A 14,325-nucleotide genomic window follows, 5' to 3' on the forward strand; every position below is an offset into this window, starting at 1 on the left:
TTATTGTTTCCTTCTTTCTGTTGCAGCTTGATATCTGGTCCAAATCCAACTATCAGGTCTTTCAAAAGGTAAGCAGCCCACATGCGTCTTATCTTTTAATCTAAAGCACCTTCAGCTGCCACATTAAAGAAACTGAGATCGCTTCGGTTTTGCAGAACACAGTTAACAAAAAAGTGAGCTGTGGCTTTTTCACAGAGGAACGAGGAGACCAATTTAAACACTTTGGGACACATGCATTAAGGTCTTAATGCCAAAATGCATTTGCCAAAGGAGATATAATAAATACAACTGCTGATTTTATACAAGCGAGTAACTGACAACTCAGAAGTAAAATTGGACATTTTTTTCCCTTCCTTTTTATGATGTTTGCAATCATACCTAGTGGCTCGTATTGTGGTTACTCAAATACTATGTTTTATTAAAGGTGCTTTGACTGTTGGTTCAAGTTTAACAGCTGCATCGCATAGACATATGCAGCGTAGACTAGATGTGTCTTTATACCAGTAAGCATCATCTAGTTCACAGCAGTATATTGCCAGAGAAACTAAAAAAAACTTCCAAAGCAACAGATCACTAGATAACACTGTTTTTTGCTTCTATGGAGTAACTTTGGCTGATCTAGCCAAGGATACATACATCTGTGACGGGGCAACTAGAAGCGAGGAGGAGCTCCAAAACACAGTATTTGATTGAGTAAGAACTCAAAAGTGTGCCTGAGTTGTTGTGTTTTGTTTTTTTACTGTGTAGCATTAACATTGATTTTCCTTTTATGAATATCGGTGCAAATTGCAATTTGCTGTCATGACCTTGATAAATCTGACCATTTTGAAGCAATTGCAAATAATAATAATAATAATAAAAACATATACGTGAAGTTTGTAATCAGCAGGCACCATGCATAGAGAGAAAGGACACCTTGAATATAAGGATGGTTGGTCTTCTCAGTTACTGCGCAGAAACTAAAATGTACGCTTTTTTTGTTTCCAATGAGATTCCAAAAATGCAGAAATCATTCTCCCAGCAAATAACTGTGTACACTTCCTTGGCCCTCCCATCCTGAACTCCATGCTGCCGTATTTGTTCCTGTGTTTGTCAAGCCCCTGTCTCCCTTTTGATCCCTCAGAAGCCAGTGCTTTTTCATTTTCTTAGTTTCTTTTAAATGCATTGCCTTCATTTTCTTCCACAAGCATTGCGAGTTTCCGACTGTGCCGAGCATCTTTTATCTTCTCCCCCGAATCTCATTAGAATGGAATTATTGCCGGAGCAGCATGTCTGCCACCAGAATTAGATAGCCAGCCAATTTGGGGTTTGCCTTTAAAAAGAAATTGCTTTTCAAGTGACTTCACATCTGCAGCACTGGATGAAAGAGGGAAAAAAAGATTCCCTGATAAAGTGGTGACTGAGAAACTATATAACTTTCCTTCAAAGCAGCAGAATATTAGTATTTGTTAGTATTTTGTTCTTGTAATAATTTTTTTATTTTAAAAAATAAATTCTTGTTGCATAAGACTGATACATATCTTATGATGATCAGATATTGTAGCCATTCATATATTTTTAAACTTGCATGTACACTGTGCACACAAACACATTTTAAAAATTCAAAAGTATTCAGATTTTGGATGATTGTTATTTTACTACTATTTGCTAGCTAATTATAATGATAATTATAAACTGTATAATTATCCTATTGACTTACTAATCATTGCATTAGGTTGATTTAAACTCCTTTTGAATGCTGTTTAATCCCTTTGTAATGTCAGTAACATGACCGTGCCTATTGCCTAGTAGAATATACAACCTTACCCCTCTGGTCAAGTACATTACCGTAATTATTAGAAGCACTGTATGCTAGCTCAAATCCTAATAAAATGAGCTGTAGCTCCAGTACAGAAATCAGATAACCCAATATTTCCTCTACCTGTCATACGAATACCACTGTGTAAGACTTTGGTTTACAACCTAAAAGTTGAACATTTATTTTAATAACGGATGACCCAATAACTTATGTGAAAGGCGAGGGAGATTGAAAGCAATGCAATTGTATTCTCAAATTGCTGTAGAATTGTTACATAATAAAAGTTTTAGTATTATACATTTGGAACGCTATGGTATTCGTACAAGGTTAGTTAACTCGGAGAATCAGGATCGGTGTGTACAGTGCAATATTACTGGTCTGGGAAGATGTCTGAATGTGCTCTGTCATGTTTTTCAGGTGACGGACCATGCAACAACGGCACTGCTACACTATCAGCTGCCACAGATGCCAGACGTGGTGGTAAGGTCTTTCATGGTGAGTGATAGGACAGGGCAACTGCAAGGGGAGCAGGTGTTTTACATTAACACACCAGGATTGTAGATCGGGATGCCAACTGTCCGGTTTTCCACCGGACATCCGTTTTTAAGGGAATTTGTACAGTGTCCGGTCAGAACCACTGACCACTGATCATAGAATGAAATCATTATTTATTTAGTGATCTGCAGCACAACAGCTTTTTAGAAATGTGTAATACTGTATACTTATTCGGTCTGATACATGCTCTAAAGTGAAGTTATCTCAGTCGGCCCTCAGAATGATAGAACTCACAGTCCCCAAAGGGTTAAATCCGTCTTCTCAGAATTTTTTTTTTTTTTTAAGTCTTCAACACTTCTTGCAGTGCAGAGAGAATTGAGATTGATTAAACCTTCTTTTAAGATCAATGGAAAGCTATTCTGATCATGCTCTTGTGCGTGGCAAGGCCTCCTCAGAAATGTATCATTTATTATGTACCAATCTTCCAAAGGATTTCATTCCTCATCCATATTATTTTCTTTTTTGTTTGCTGGCTACACCCCTTGTATTGAGCCAAGGACACAAACCTGCTATATACATCTGTTATCTTGAACCTAATCTGAGCAGCTTGCTTATTTTTGGATGGTAATGTAAACTTTGAACTCTAGCAGCTTTAAAAGGCTTGGTTGGGTTTCCTTGCTTTGAGCAGACACAAAAACAGTAGAACATGCCCTGTTCTGTAGCTATCACATCTTTATAAGAAACAGTGCTTTATTCTTCCTTTTGAGAAATGTTTTGGTCAGTTGCGTTATACATTCCAGTATTAAAGAAGAAATGATCAGATATACTATATAATGTAAGCTGCATTCAAATTATTTTATGTTTGTTTAATTGAAAGGCAGTCACTAAACTGTGAAGTGCATAGAAAAAGATTTAACATGAATCCAGTGACAATCGTTTTAGCTTTGTTTCAGATTGATCTTTTGAGGCAGGTTTTGAGCTTGGTCATAGATCTCATTTTAGTAAATGCATGTTATTTCTTTTGTATCCTTTAGGCAGCAAATGAAATGTAAAAATGAAATAAACTCTTCCCATCCACATGGATTTGTAAGCTATTGAATCTGTACAGCAGAAAATGTAATTTGACAAGTGTGAGCAGTTCCAAGCTGTGTACCTTGGAAGCATTGTATCGTGCGAAGAACCAAGGATAAGCGGCTTATATTTACAGTTCTGTCCAATCGATCCTTAAAATACCACCGAGAACGTCTTGCAGGGAAAGCTGGGCATTAACCAGAAGTGTCAATATAATATTCCCTTCAGAGATCAAATGTAGGATTCGATTGACAGGGTGCTATCTGGGCTTCAGTTTCCCTGCTGAAACTATCACACCTGTAGAGAATCGGCTGGTCCACGCTCTCTCCATCTTCCAGCTGTGGGACAGAAATCCACTACAGAGCGAGTCCTGTTCTATTTCTGTTCCAGTTACTGAAGGGAAAGTTTTATAATAAATTCAGTGCTGTTCAAGTGGAAACATGGTTATTAGAGGTGTGCATCAACCGTAGGATTAAGATATAATAAAAAATAAAATGATATGAATTTAATTTAGAACATCATGTAATCAAAGAAACTACAGAATGATATGGCAAAAGTCTACCAGAAGCCATAATAGTAGTACAATATTTCATGTTAGTTTTTTGAAATGTCACCTTTTTCAGTTTGTCCGGTTTTTGTTAAGTATATGGAGAACTATAAAAGCAGTATGTAATTCAGTATGTTCACGTAACATTATTCAGCAGGTTTCATTCGACTTTATGAAGCAAAATTAGTTTATTCTATAGGGCTGTGCAAAACTTTCGTCCATACCTTTGTACAATATGCATTAATGTCTGTGTCTATGTATGTGCTGTCGCTGCGTGCAATTACATGGGCATATATGTATTTATTTTTTTTAACAGGAAATATATCGTATAGAGTATCTGTTTCAAGAGCATTCAAGGGCCCATAACAAACACTAATGCATGGATGCATTCACAAACACGCAACAGAAAACAAAATATACATTCCTGTTTATGGAAAATATCCATAAATATATTTTCTACCTTTTTTTCATGATTGTCATGTTTTGATGCCTTTGAAAATACGCCAAGTCTCCCTGTAATGCAATAGGATTGATTTTCAAAGCTTTTTACTACAGTGGAAATTACTCAATTTTTCAAAAGGAAAAAAAAAACACCCTTCTGAAGTTACAAAATAAGAAACAAACAATCTTCCTTACTTACACTACCTTAAATGAAATACATGCTGTGTCAATAGCAACAAACTGAAAGCAGCGTACAAACTGGGGCTGATCCAGCGGTCAGTACAGAGGACAGTAGTGATGGTAGTCTGCAGGATAGTTTCAATTGCAATGAATCAAGCACTTTCAGATAGACTGCAGGTTAGGTTTTAAGATGTTCTGAGCTACAGCAAACACCATGTATTGGTCGTCTGCCCCCTAGAGGATTGTAAAACAGGTATTAAGATAGTACAGAGTTGGAGATGATCCGCAGATCAAACCGTACTTGCTACTGTATTACTCATCTTAGTACAGAACTTAGGACTAAACCCGCAGGTTTGTTGCAATTGGCCAGCAGCATTTATTTCATGTTTTGTAGCTTGAGCAGATGTAATTTACTCTTTCGAAGGAAAAGGTTTTGATAATCAGCCCCAGTGTCGTTTTCGTTGAGACTTTGAATCAGTCACTGATGCATGATACTGCTGCTGCCGCACCTCTCTCTGGAAATCAGCCTGGAGCATTTTGTGTATTCTTTTTCTCCTGGGGGATTACTTTTAATTAATTTAATTAAGTTACTTTGCTTGAAGATCAGTTCTTTGCAGGTAGTCAGGCAATCTGGTTTGAAATTAAGGAAGGCTGGCTGCGATTCAGATAGGTAATGTACCAGGATCTAACAGCTGCGGGAAGCTTCCTGGCAAGAGAAGATGCTCGTTGACAATAGCCGGTCTAAACCTTTCATTTTTAAATCTGTATTCTAAATGTGTGCAGGGATGGAAACAAGACTCCTATTGCATAGCAGTTTCACCCATTCCCCCATTACAAGCGTGGTTAGCCACAGTGTATAGGTAACAAGCTCAGGTGGGTCTTATTAAACTCACAGTAAAACCATGTATCAAACTGCTTTGCAGTGAGAGTCTTATTTCCATTCCTGGTGTACATTTGGAATGTAGGGTTATATTCCAATAACAGAACTGTACTGTAGTACAAGAGCATAACTCTCAACACTGCAGACTATTAAACTGCAGTTTACAGAGCCTGGTATATTTCCATATAAGACACTGAAACGGTTTATTTTCAGTAAAATTTCCTTTTTGCCAAGTTAGTGCGCAAAGTTGGGAGTATTGTTGTTATAAAGTACAATAGATATCAAAATGAAAAGGTAGTCAAAGTGCGTTACATCATACTAGAAGATCCTCTGTCAGTTTTACAGCATGATATCCAGTTGCATGTGTACCTCTAGAAAGCAGCAGGTGCTGTGTGAAAGTGACATTGATGTTGATTCAAGCCCGCTGACTATCTAGTGTTGGTTTCTCTTGTTCTATCTCTCCTCGCGTCCCTGCCGGGCTGGGATCACACAGCTGTCTCTCTGCTATCTGCATCCTTCTGTGGCTTTTGTTGGTTTAAATAAGCATTTATTTTAACCCCTTTTAGAAACAGCTCTCCTATGGCAGGTGGGACATCACATCCATGTACAGTACCTTTTCAAAAGACATGTTTTCATACGTGTTCCTTAATCTTACAGAAAATGTTTAATTTAATGAACAAGAATCAATATATGGAGTCAGTTAAGAAACTGACTAAACAGTGACTGCTGGTGATGCGGGCTTACACTGCTCAATAGAGGTCATACAGAAGGACAGAATGTAATGCACTGGTTATAGAACTGAATGAAACAGTAAACCAGGCTGCAATACTGACCCCAGCAGCTGTAACAAAGGCTTTGCATCCAGACTAAGAAAAGGCTATACTCTTCATACAACGCAGAATAGAGAGTGTGATTCAGCACTGGATTTAAAAGAAAGGGTACATCTGTGGATACCCAAGACTGCTATTGTCCACCAGTTTGCATGTCTCTGCTGCATCATTTTTTTTTTCTGCTTGTTTCCAGACCTGGTTGAGAAGTTACATCAAGTTATTCCAAGCTCCCTGCCAGCGCTGCGGAAAGTATCTGCAGGACGGGCTGCCTCCCACCTGGAGGGATTTCCGCACTCTCGAGGCTTTCCATGATACCTGCCGGCAGTAACCTGGGAAGAACCACGGGACTGGGTCTGGGTCAGGAGTCACTATTGGCATCCAGTCTGCAGCAGTTCAGTTGGTTAAAGCAGTGGGTCACTGCATGAGAATTGAACTGCTGGAGGCCTGGGTCCAAACTCAGTCACCAATGTTCTGTGATTTTGAATGAACCAGCACGGAAATCCCTTCAGATTAGGATTAAGATGTTTTTACAAAGATCAGCAGGGAAGCGCCTGTAGTTCCACCCCAGAGTTGTAATCCCTCATGGTGCATCACGTTTGTAATAAATAAGAAAGGAAGAATATGTATTTTCTCTGGCAGCTGGAGTACATATAATTAGTCATAACTATAAATCTCAGGAGAGTCTGCAAACCAAGTCATTGGGTTTGTTTTTCAATTAGGAAATAATAAGTAGTACCTAATCAGCCAAAGTTTCAAAACACTATATACAAATAATCTGATTCTTGTGAATACAGACAGTGGCTTAAATGTACAAGTAAGAACAGAACTGTCACATGAGTAACTTGTTTCATTTTATTATTCTCCTCCAGGTTGTATCATGAAATCCAGTCAGAGCGAGCCTCTGGTTAAAATCTCAGCCCGTCAGTAATGTACGAAAGTGCTGTTCTTGTGATTTATCAGGTACAGTCCTATCTCTGATGATTTGACATTTGCTCCACAAGATAACATATTTTTTTTATATCTGCATCTGTTTCTTCCACACCTCGCTTGCTGGTAGTCACACATTTTGTTAACTGATAAACGGCACACCAGTGTCTGAAGCTACACAGAAGTGATTTACACACTAGTGCGGACACGCTCCCATAGATTTCTTGTTGGACAGCCAGAACTGGACAGTGCATCACTGTCAGAAAGCAAGAACAAGCATGCTTAGAATAGAGAGATGGCAAGCTGCAGTGACGTCATCATGGAATAAATGATGTCATTACTTGATTGATGTATATGGTACTAGGGTAGTATGCCAGTAAGCTTTAGCTAACACATTTTATTTCTTAATTCAGTATTAATTCGTTTTTTTAATACTTTATTTTTACTTTAATTAAACAAATAGGCTATTTAGATTTAAATTGAGCAGCACTGACAAGTCAATTACTACACAAATCAGTCTAATATTAATTGCAATAATTAGCTATTTGAAATCTAAAATGTTCTGTCTTCTGCACGTGTAATTTTAAATATGCAGTATAATATTGTCAAGGTTCTTTGCAAATCAGAAACAAGAGTTTATAATTGAAGTAAGGCATACTACTAGTAGTTTTTCATTTTTTGTAGGGATCTAGTATACTGTACATGATTTAATGGGATTATAGATAGAAAATAATGGAAGGTGATGACAAGTGATCTTCACTAAGATGTTGAAAATTGGATTCAATCTTATCCTCAGATTACTGTGCAACAGTATATTGTCATGACAAAATCAAACTTGTGTCCCTCTGCAATCTGTGCTCGAGCAAACCCCTTGATAAAGAAACAGCACTGCTAAATGTTACATAACAATACTCCAGGTTTTTCAGACATTTGCTTTTCCTAAGAAAGCACAGAGTAAGCAAGATTGAATTTGATTCTGAGGATTGAAAGGTGCAGGAGATGCAGTGTCCCCTTTTCAAGATACAGTCTAATTGGGTTACTTGCAGATCACTTTTTGCAACGATTTCCAGAGCGCAAACAGCTTCTGTAAATATGCAAAGACTTTTTCCACGTTTCCATGTTGGCCTTTGAACAATTCATTAATCAAACCCTGTGTAACTATTTCCAGCTGTAAATACTAAGAACACTTTCCAGTTCTCCATTAAAGCTTCCCAAGAGGCTCTGAGATTCAGTTTATTCTAGTGTGATGTGTTAACATGCAGTTAGCACATCCTTGACACTTCTAGTTTAATTCAGATTGTCATACAGGTTCTTGGTGTCTTGATGATTTCATGATACCAGTGTAAATATTTTGGCCAGGCCAAGGTTTAAACCTTTTGAATGTTTGTTCCATTTGGAAGTGAATGATTTGCATTCTCAATGCTTGACTGGCTGCTACTGGATCTAATGCCTTTGTACTTCATCTGAACAGCATTGTAAAAGATTCAATCATTTTTTTTCTACTTTTTGTATAATAAAATAAATCTAATACAAGCAATATGTTGCATTTTCTTTTTTCTTCAATATTGCTTGTGGAGCAGCGTTCTGAGATGCATGCTAATTGTTTAGCAGCAGTTGGCACAGCATGAGTCGGGGTTATTCCTTGATGCACCCCTGGCACGTTCGTCTGCATAGGAAATGCCTCAAGCAAGTCCTATAACAGTCCCAGTATGAGGCACTTCAACAAAGAACATATTGTGGGGTTGGTGTGTTTTAACACATTTGTCAGCATGTGCTGTTTCACGGTTATCTTTCTTTTATATACAGATTATTTCATAGCAGATTAAAAAAAATGAGTAGTGTTTCTCAACTCCAGTTCTGGTGTGTGTAAAAAATAAAAAATAAAAAAATAAGGTGCATGTTTTTTTTTTCAACCAGGGTTCTAACTACTAACAATTAACTAGCAATCTAAAGTCTTAGGCGTTGTGAGTGTGATGTATTTTATGGGCAATGAAAACCTGGACTATTTACAGACACCAGCAACTGGATTTGAGAACTAGTGGTTTAGAAGTGGGTAAAAGCGTGGCCGCGTGGCGTGCAAGGTGGTTCATACAGTCAGGGAAGCACAGGTTCTTGTCCTGGCTGTGCAACGTCACCAGACTTCGCTGGGATTTTACACCTGCGCAGGTATTAGCAATCATGAGAAGACTTATCTAATTCCTCATTTTATATATAAAGACTATCTAATTCCCCAGACAGTAGAGCGATCGAAGTGATCTCCCAACAAACTTATTTGGTTGCTTTCCATGAAAAAATATAAGCCAGCTCTGCTCATACTGCCCTCCTATTTTTAGCCGTCTAATACAGCACAGCCTACATTTGTTATTCATTAATACTAAAGGTTATCAAATTCCCCTTTTATTCGAAAGCCAAGAAGAACAAACAGTATTAATTGAAGTCTGGGATATATATTTTTTCTCCATGAAGGTTTTTTTTTTAAACAGAGGGGAAAAATGGTTGCTTGCTTTAATTTTCCTGTCGATATTGGATAAATGTAGCAGTGCAGGTTTTAATTTTCTATACCCAGGCATGCCTCTGCCCTAATGTGTTTTTCATCAGCCCTCTCGCCTCTCGCTCCCCTGCCCCTGAGAATGCTATTGATTGCATGATTAAGCCATCAAGCTTAGGTAAACAGACTTACATTTTTAAACTGCAACTTTTTTTTAAGTAGTTTTTCTTTGCTCCTTATAATAGGAATATGGCATTTGTGCATGTATATGCGTGTGTGTATATGTATGTATGTATGTATGTATATGTGTGTATGGGAGAGGAACAGAGAGCCGTTCTCGTGGAGGTGTGGTCGGCACATCTGGGCCTCCAAGGCTGGTAAGCAAGCTTCACTTCCCCCAAGGAGAAACAAAAAATAGGATAGCAGAAGATTAGAGAAGATGGAGAAGTCCAGAGGTCTCCCCTGCTTACAAGGGTCGCCTTTTCTGAGGAAGGCCGGTACGGCTGGACTTCCAAGGAGAGTAGTGAGCTTCAGTACACTTGAGAGGGAGAGTGAAACGCTGCAAAGAGAACATAGAAATAAACATGCAAAGAGGGTCAGGGATCTCCCGCCCCGCCCCGCCCTGCTCTCAGAGAGCCAGTTCCAGTTATGACCCTGGTGCTCCTGAATAAACTGCAAATCAGTGTAAGCTAACAAGCTTCACTTTTTCATTTGCAACTGTTTTATTGCTTGAAATGTTCAAAATATTTAGACAATAATTCAAAGAATACGTGCCTGTATAAAACTATTCTAATGATGATTACGTTTTGGACATATTTATAACGCCATTGTACAAAAACTGATTTAAAAAAAAAAAATATATATATATATATATATATATATATATATATATATATATATATATATATATATATAAATATAAATAATTTATGTTTTTGGCATTTAACAGTTTTAAGAATAATTACAGTTATCATCGTTGCAGTTTTTGGTTGTTTTTTAAAGCTGCTAACATTAAAATGTAATTCCAACTACATCTACAAAACCTATTTTATAATGAGCTGTAAATGGTAAAGAGAGAATGGAGCTCAGGGTTTGAAATGTCATATTCCAGTGTCTTGAATTGTATTACCACATTGCAGCTTGGCTTTCAACCAGTGAAACCCCAGAGTAAGGATCAAGGGAAGTCCAAGGACATTGTCAGAGTGTCGGCTCACTGGCTGAGATGAGGGATCACTGCTGTAAAGTACAGGCAAACAAAGATGTTACACAAATAGACAGGAAGTGCCAAGCTACTCTCCTCTGTCTTGCTGAGAAGGATTTATTTCAGCAGGATTCTTCTGCCTTAGCAGTTCTGCAGTTAACTGGGAAATGTACTGTTGAATGCTAAACTTAACCCAGATAAGAAGAACATGGATCTGCTGGACCAATAAGTTTAAGATTCAGTATTTTTTTTCATGGTCATGTCACACAGATGGCTTGTGGGTGATGTCAGACCAGGAAGAAATCCACAGGCTCAGTACTGAGAGTTGAAGCGCGTTTATTGCAAAATAAACAAAACAAAACACTGATACCAAAAGCAAACGGCACGGTGGCCAAAACAGACAGACAATAAACAGACAAACCAACGCTCTGAACAAACAAGTATCGTGCTGGTCCAAATCCAGCACCAGTACCAATTGTTTATATTTCTTTGAAGCTTCTTGGATATTTTCACTTGCCTTCCTCCTCTGAACAAACCCAGACTGAGAGGTTCCTGCCTCTTATATACAGCTGTGCCTGAGCTCGATTGCTTGTTAATCATTCAATCGGTCTCAGGCACATTCTACACGTGAACTGATTTGGCAGTGAAGGCAATTAACCCTTCCCTGCTGACCTAAAATAACAGGTCAAATACATACATTTAAATAATAACAATACAACACAAATACAAAGATAACAAAATACGCACAGGTCTGTGGATATACCCATTGCCATGTAATCTGTGAAAATTCCCATTTCTGAAAGAATAGTGGAAACATACACGTCTTCAGTAAAAAAAATATTTCTGCTCAACATCACTCTGTCTTGTACAAAAAGGGGACATTTCACCTGTCTTGTTATATTTAATGTTTTTTTTTTTGTTTCATAATTCACTGATGGTGAAAATAGAATGTTTTTAAAAGGTGGAGATAAAAAATGAAATATTTTGTGATTTAGCATTTATTGTTTTTGAGGTACCCATTTAAATATTTAGAAACATTTATTGGATAATAATCCATTTTGAATGGGACAACACAATATTTAGTTTTAATAAATAGTGCATTTAATATCATGAAATATCGATATATTTTTTTAGACCGCAAAGTGCTGTGAAATGAGTCATTTTTTTGAAGAAAATACAGCCCAGCTCATGAGTGGTTACAGGTTTAAATAAAGAAAACACATTACCCAACTGTATCTTAATAAAATAGAAGAAATGCTAAATTCTAGTGAGCCCTCCATGTAACCACCACCGGGTGCATCTGAAATTCAAGGCACTCGTTTTTGTGGTTTGATGTAAACAGAAATGGTCATCCAGAGAGTGGAGCCAAGTTTTACCCTGTAATCTTTCAATCAAAACCCGATCAAGTGACTTAGTTTGTCTACACCCTACATTTCCTTTTCCGTAATCCTTATCTCAGGAAGACGTTTTGGACTGGAGTTGTAATTGGGGGCAGTGAACTGATAATACCTTTTCTAAGTGTCCGGCTTCCCGAGGTTAGCTGTTGGCAGATCAAGAGCTCCTGCAGATTCCTTCATTTTGGAGCAGGGGTTAATCAGCTGTTGCAAATTAAATCAATTGCTAATCAATAGAAAAGCGCAGTGGGACTGTGGATTACCACACCAGCCTGCTGACTCTCCACATGAGACAAGGCTGTCAACCCGGACTCCACCAGGCTCAGACACAAGATTATAGTCAGAAGTGGGCTGACCCGCCCTTAAAAATCCCACACATGAAGCTACTTGAAATATCACCTGTTAAAATTCAAAAGCTGGAATGAAGATGAGCTCTAATTCCACTGTATTCAAGGTACATTTACAAAATGCCGTCCCAAGTCTTAAGTTTCCAGAGTTGGTTGTTGCAGTACCCGAGTGAAATCAGAAGCGACTGGCGAGGGAAACGGCTGATCTGAAAGTGAAATTAATAACCTTGGAAGTGGAGGTGATCTGTGATTGATGGCCAAGTCCTTGCCCGTTTCCACAGGTGCGTATCCCGTCTGCAGTGATTACTCCCACAGGCAGATGAGCCAAGAATGCATGTCTACTGATTCCTGGCAGGTAGACACGCCTGTCTCCCTTTGATCCGGGAAAAGAGTTCATGCTGACAGATTGATGCTGTTTAAAATATTCATGCCGTTTTCACAGCGGTGTGGAGTGCTGTTGAAGCAAGCTGAACCTTTCATGCTGCACGTCTGCAAAGCTGCTCCTGGAGCATCCTCACAATGGTGCATTCTGATAGTTATGTCATTATCTAGCTCTAATCTTGGCCTTCTTCCATCCTGTACAGGTAGGAGTATGAAAAGAGATTGCGGTTAATCAGAATAGCTAGGCAGTTGAGGCACTGTAGTGCCTCTATAGATTAGAAGATACTGATTACGCGCTCAATTAAAAGTTTTTTATCAAGGTTGGTAAGAAGTAGTCGGGTTTTGTTTTTACAGAACTGGATCACTCATTTACTGCTTACCCAAGCTAGTAAAGGTCTGTGAAACTATAAACACTGTTGGGATACTTTGACACATGAAATGTCAGCTCTTTGTCAACGGCTTAAGCACTTACTAGCAAGTCGAGATAATGAGATTTGAGGTTTTATAAGACCGCGTGGTACGAGGGAGCACTCTGATTGGCTAGCAGCATTCTAGAAGGGGTAGATTCATCTCTGGGGGGCCAGCCGGCACAAGTTGACACATCACTCTGCACTAAAATTCTATGAACCGTTTAAAAAAAATACTCACTTAAAATGATGCATCTACTGTACCTCTGATGTCCTGTGCGTTTGTAAGTTTTAACATTTTGCCGCTGGTTTACAAATAATATAATTGGAAAGGGAATGTGATTGAAGGGAAAATGATCGATTCCAGCAGACTGAATTGCTTCTCAAAGCCAATATTACAAATCCATCAATCTACAACTGCTACAGAGGCATTTAGATCTAGAAAGAAGAATAAAGGCTAGTTACACTGGATCTAGTAATGTCTCTGCTCATCTCTAGTATAACAATGTCTAAACTATTTTATGCTACATACTACATAATTTTTATAGGTACTGTATCATGCGGATGAAGCGCAAGGAAGATTGGGAAGGAAAAAAAAAACAGGATTATGATGTCCTCTCAACGGCACTGTGGTGCATTCACACATTGAGAAAATGAAACAAAGCAGTAAAAGAATATACATACATATAAACAAAAAACTGATTCAAATTGAAAAATGTGTCATTTCAGAATCTAACATGAAATACTGTACTACTTTTGCGATATCATTTTGTAGTGTCTTTGATTTACATGATGTTGAATAAAAGATCTAAATTATGTTCATATCGTTTTTTTTTGTTTTTTTTTTAATTCTGTCTCAATTCTAAAATTCTAGGTGATGCAAAGCTTTTGGCCTTAGCTGTAAATTGCTTGATCTCTTCTGAAAGCACCTTGCATAG

At 38.0% G+C, this 14,325-nt stretch overlaps 1 protein-coding gene across 1 annotated transcript in view; it reads left to right on the forward strand.

Moving 5' to 3' along the window:
* Positions 1-8,706, forward strand: part of LOC117422470 (mediator of RNA polymerase II transcription subunit 27) — a 62,272-nt gene extending 53,566 nt beyond the window's left edge. Inside the window, exons 6-8 of the mRNA XM_034928220.2 lie at positions 27-68; positions 2,216-2,293; positions 6,436-8,706. Of these exons, the coding sequence (XP_034784111.1) occupies positions 27-68; positions 2,216-2,293; positions 6,436-6,570 (255 nt within the window). The 3' untranslated portion in view covers positions 6,571-8,706. The remainder of the gene's footprint in view (positions 1-26; positions 69-2,215; positions 2,294-6,435) is intronic.
* Positions 8,707-14,325: the final 5,619 nt, after the last annotated feature.

Source organism: Acipenser ruthenus, chromosome 15 (assembly GCF_902713425.1).
Source record: "Acipenser ruthenus chromosome 15, fAciRut3.2 maternal haplotype, whole genome shotgun sequence".
Taxonomy (NCBI): domain Eukaryota; kingdom Metazoa; phylum Chordata; class Actinopteri; order Acipenseriformes; family Acipenseridae; genus Acipenser; species Acipenser ruthenus.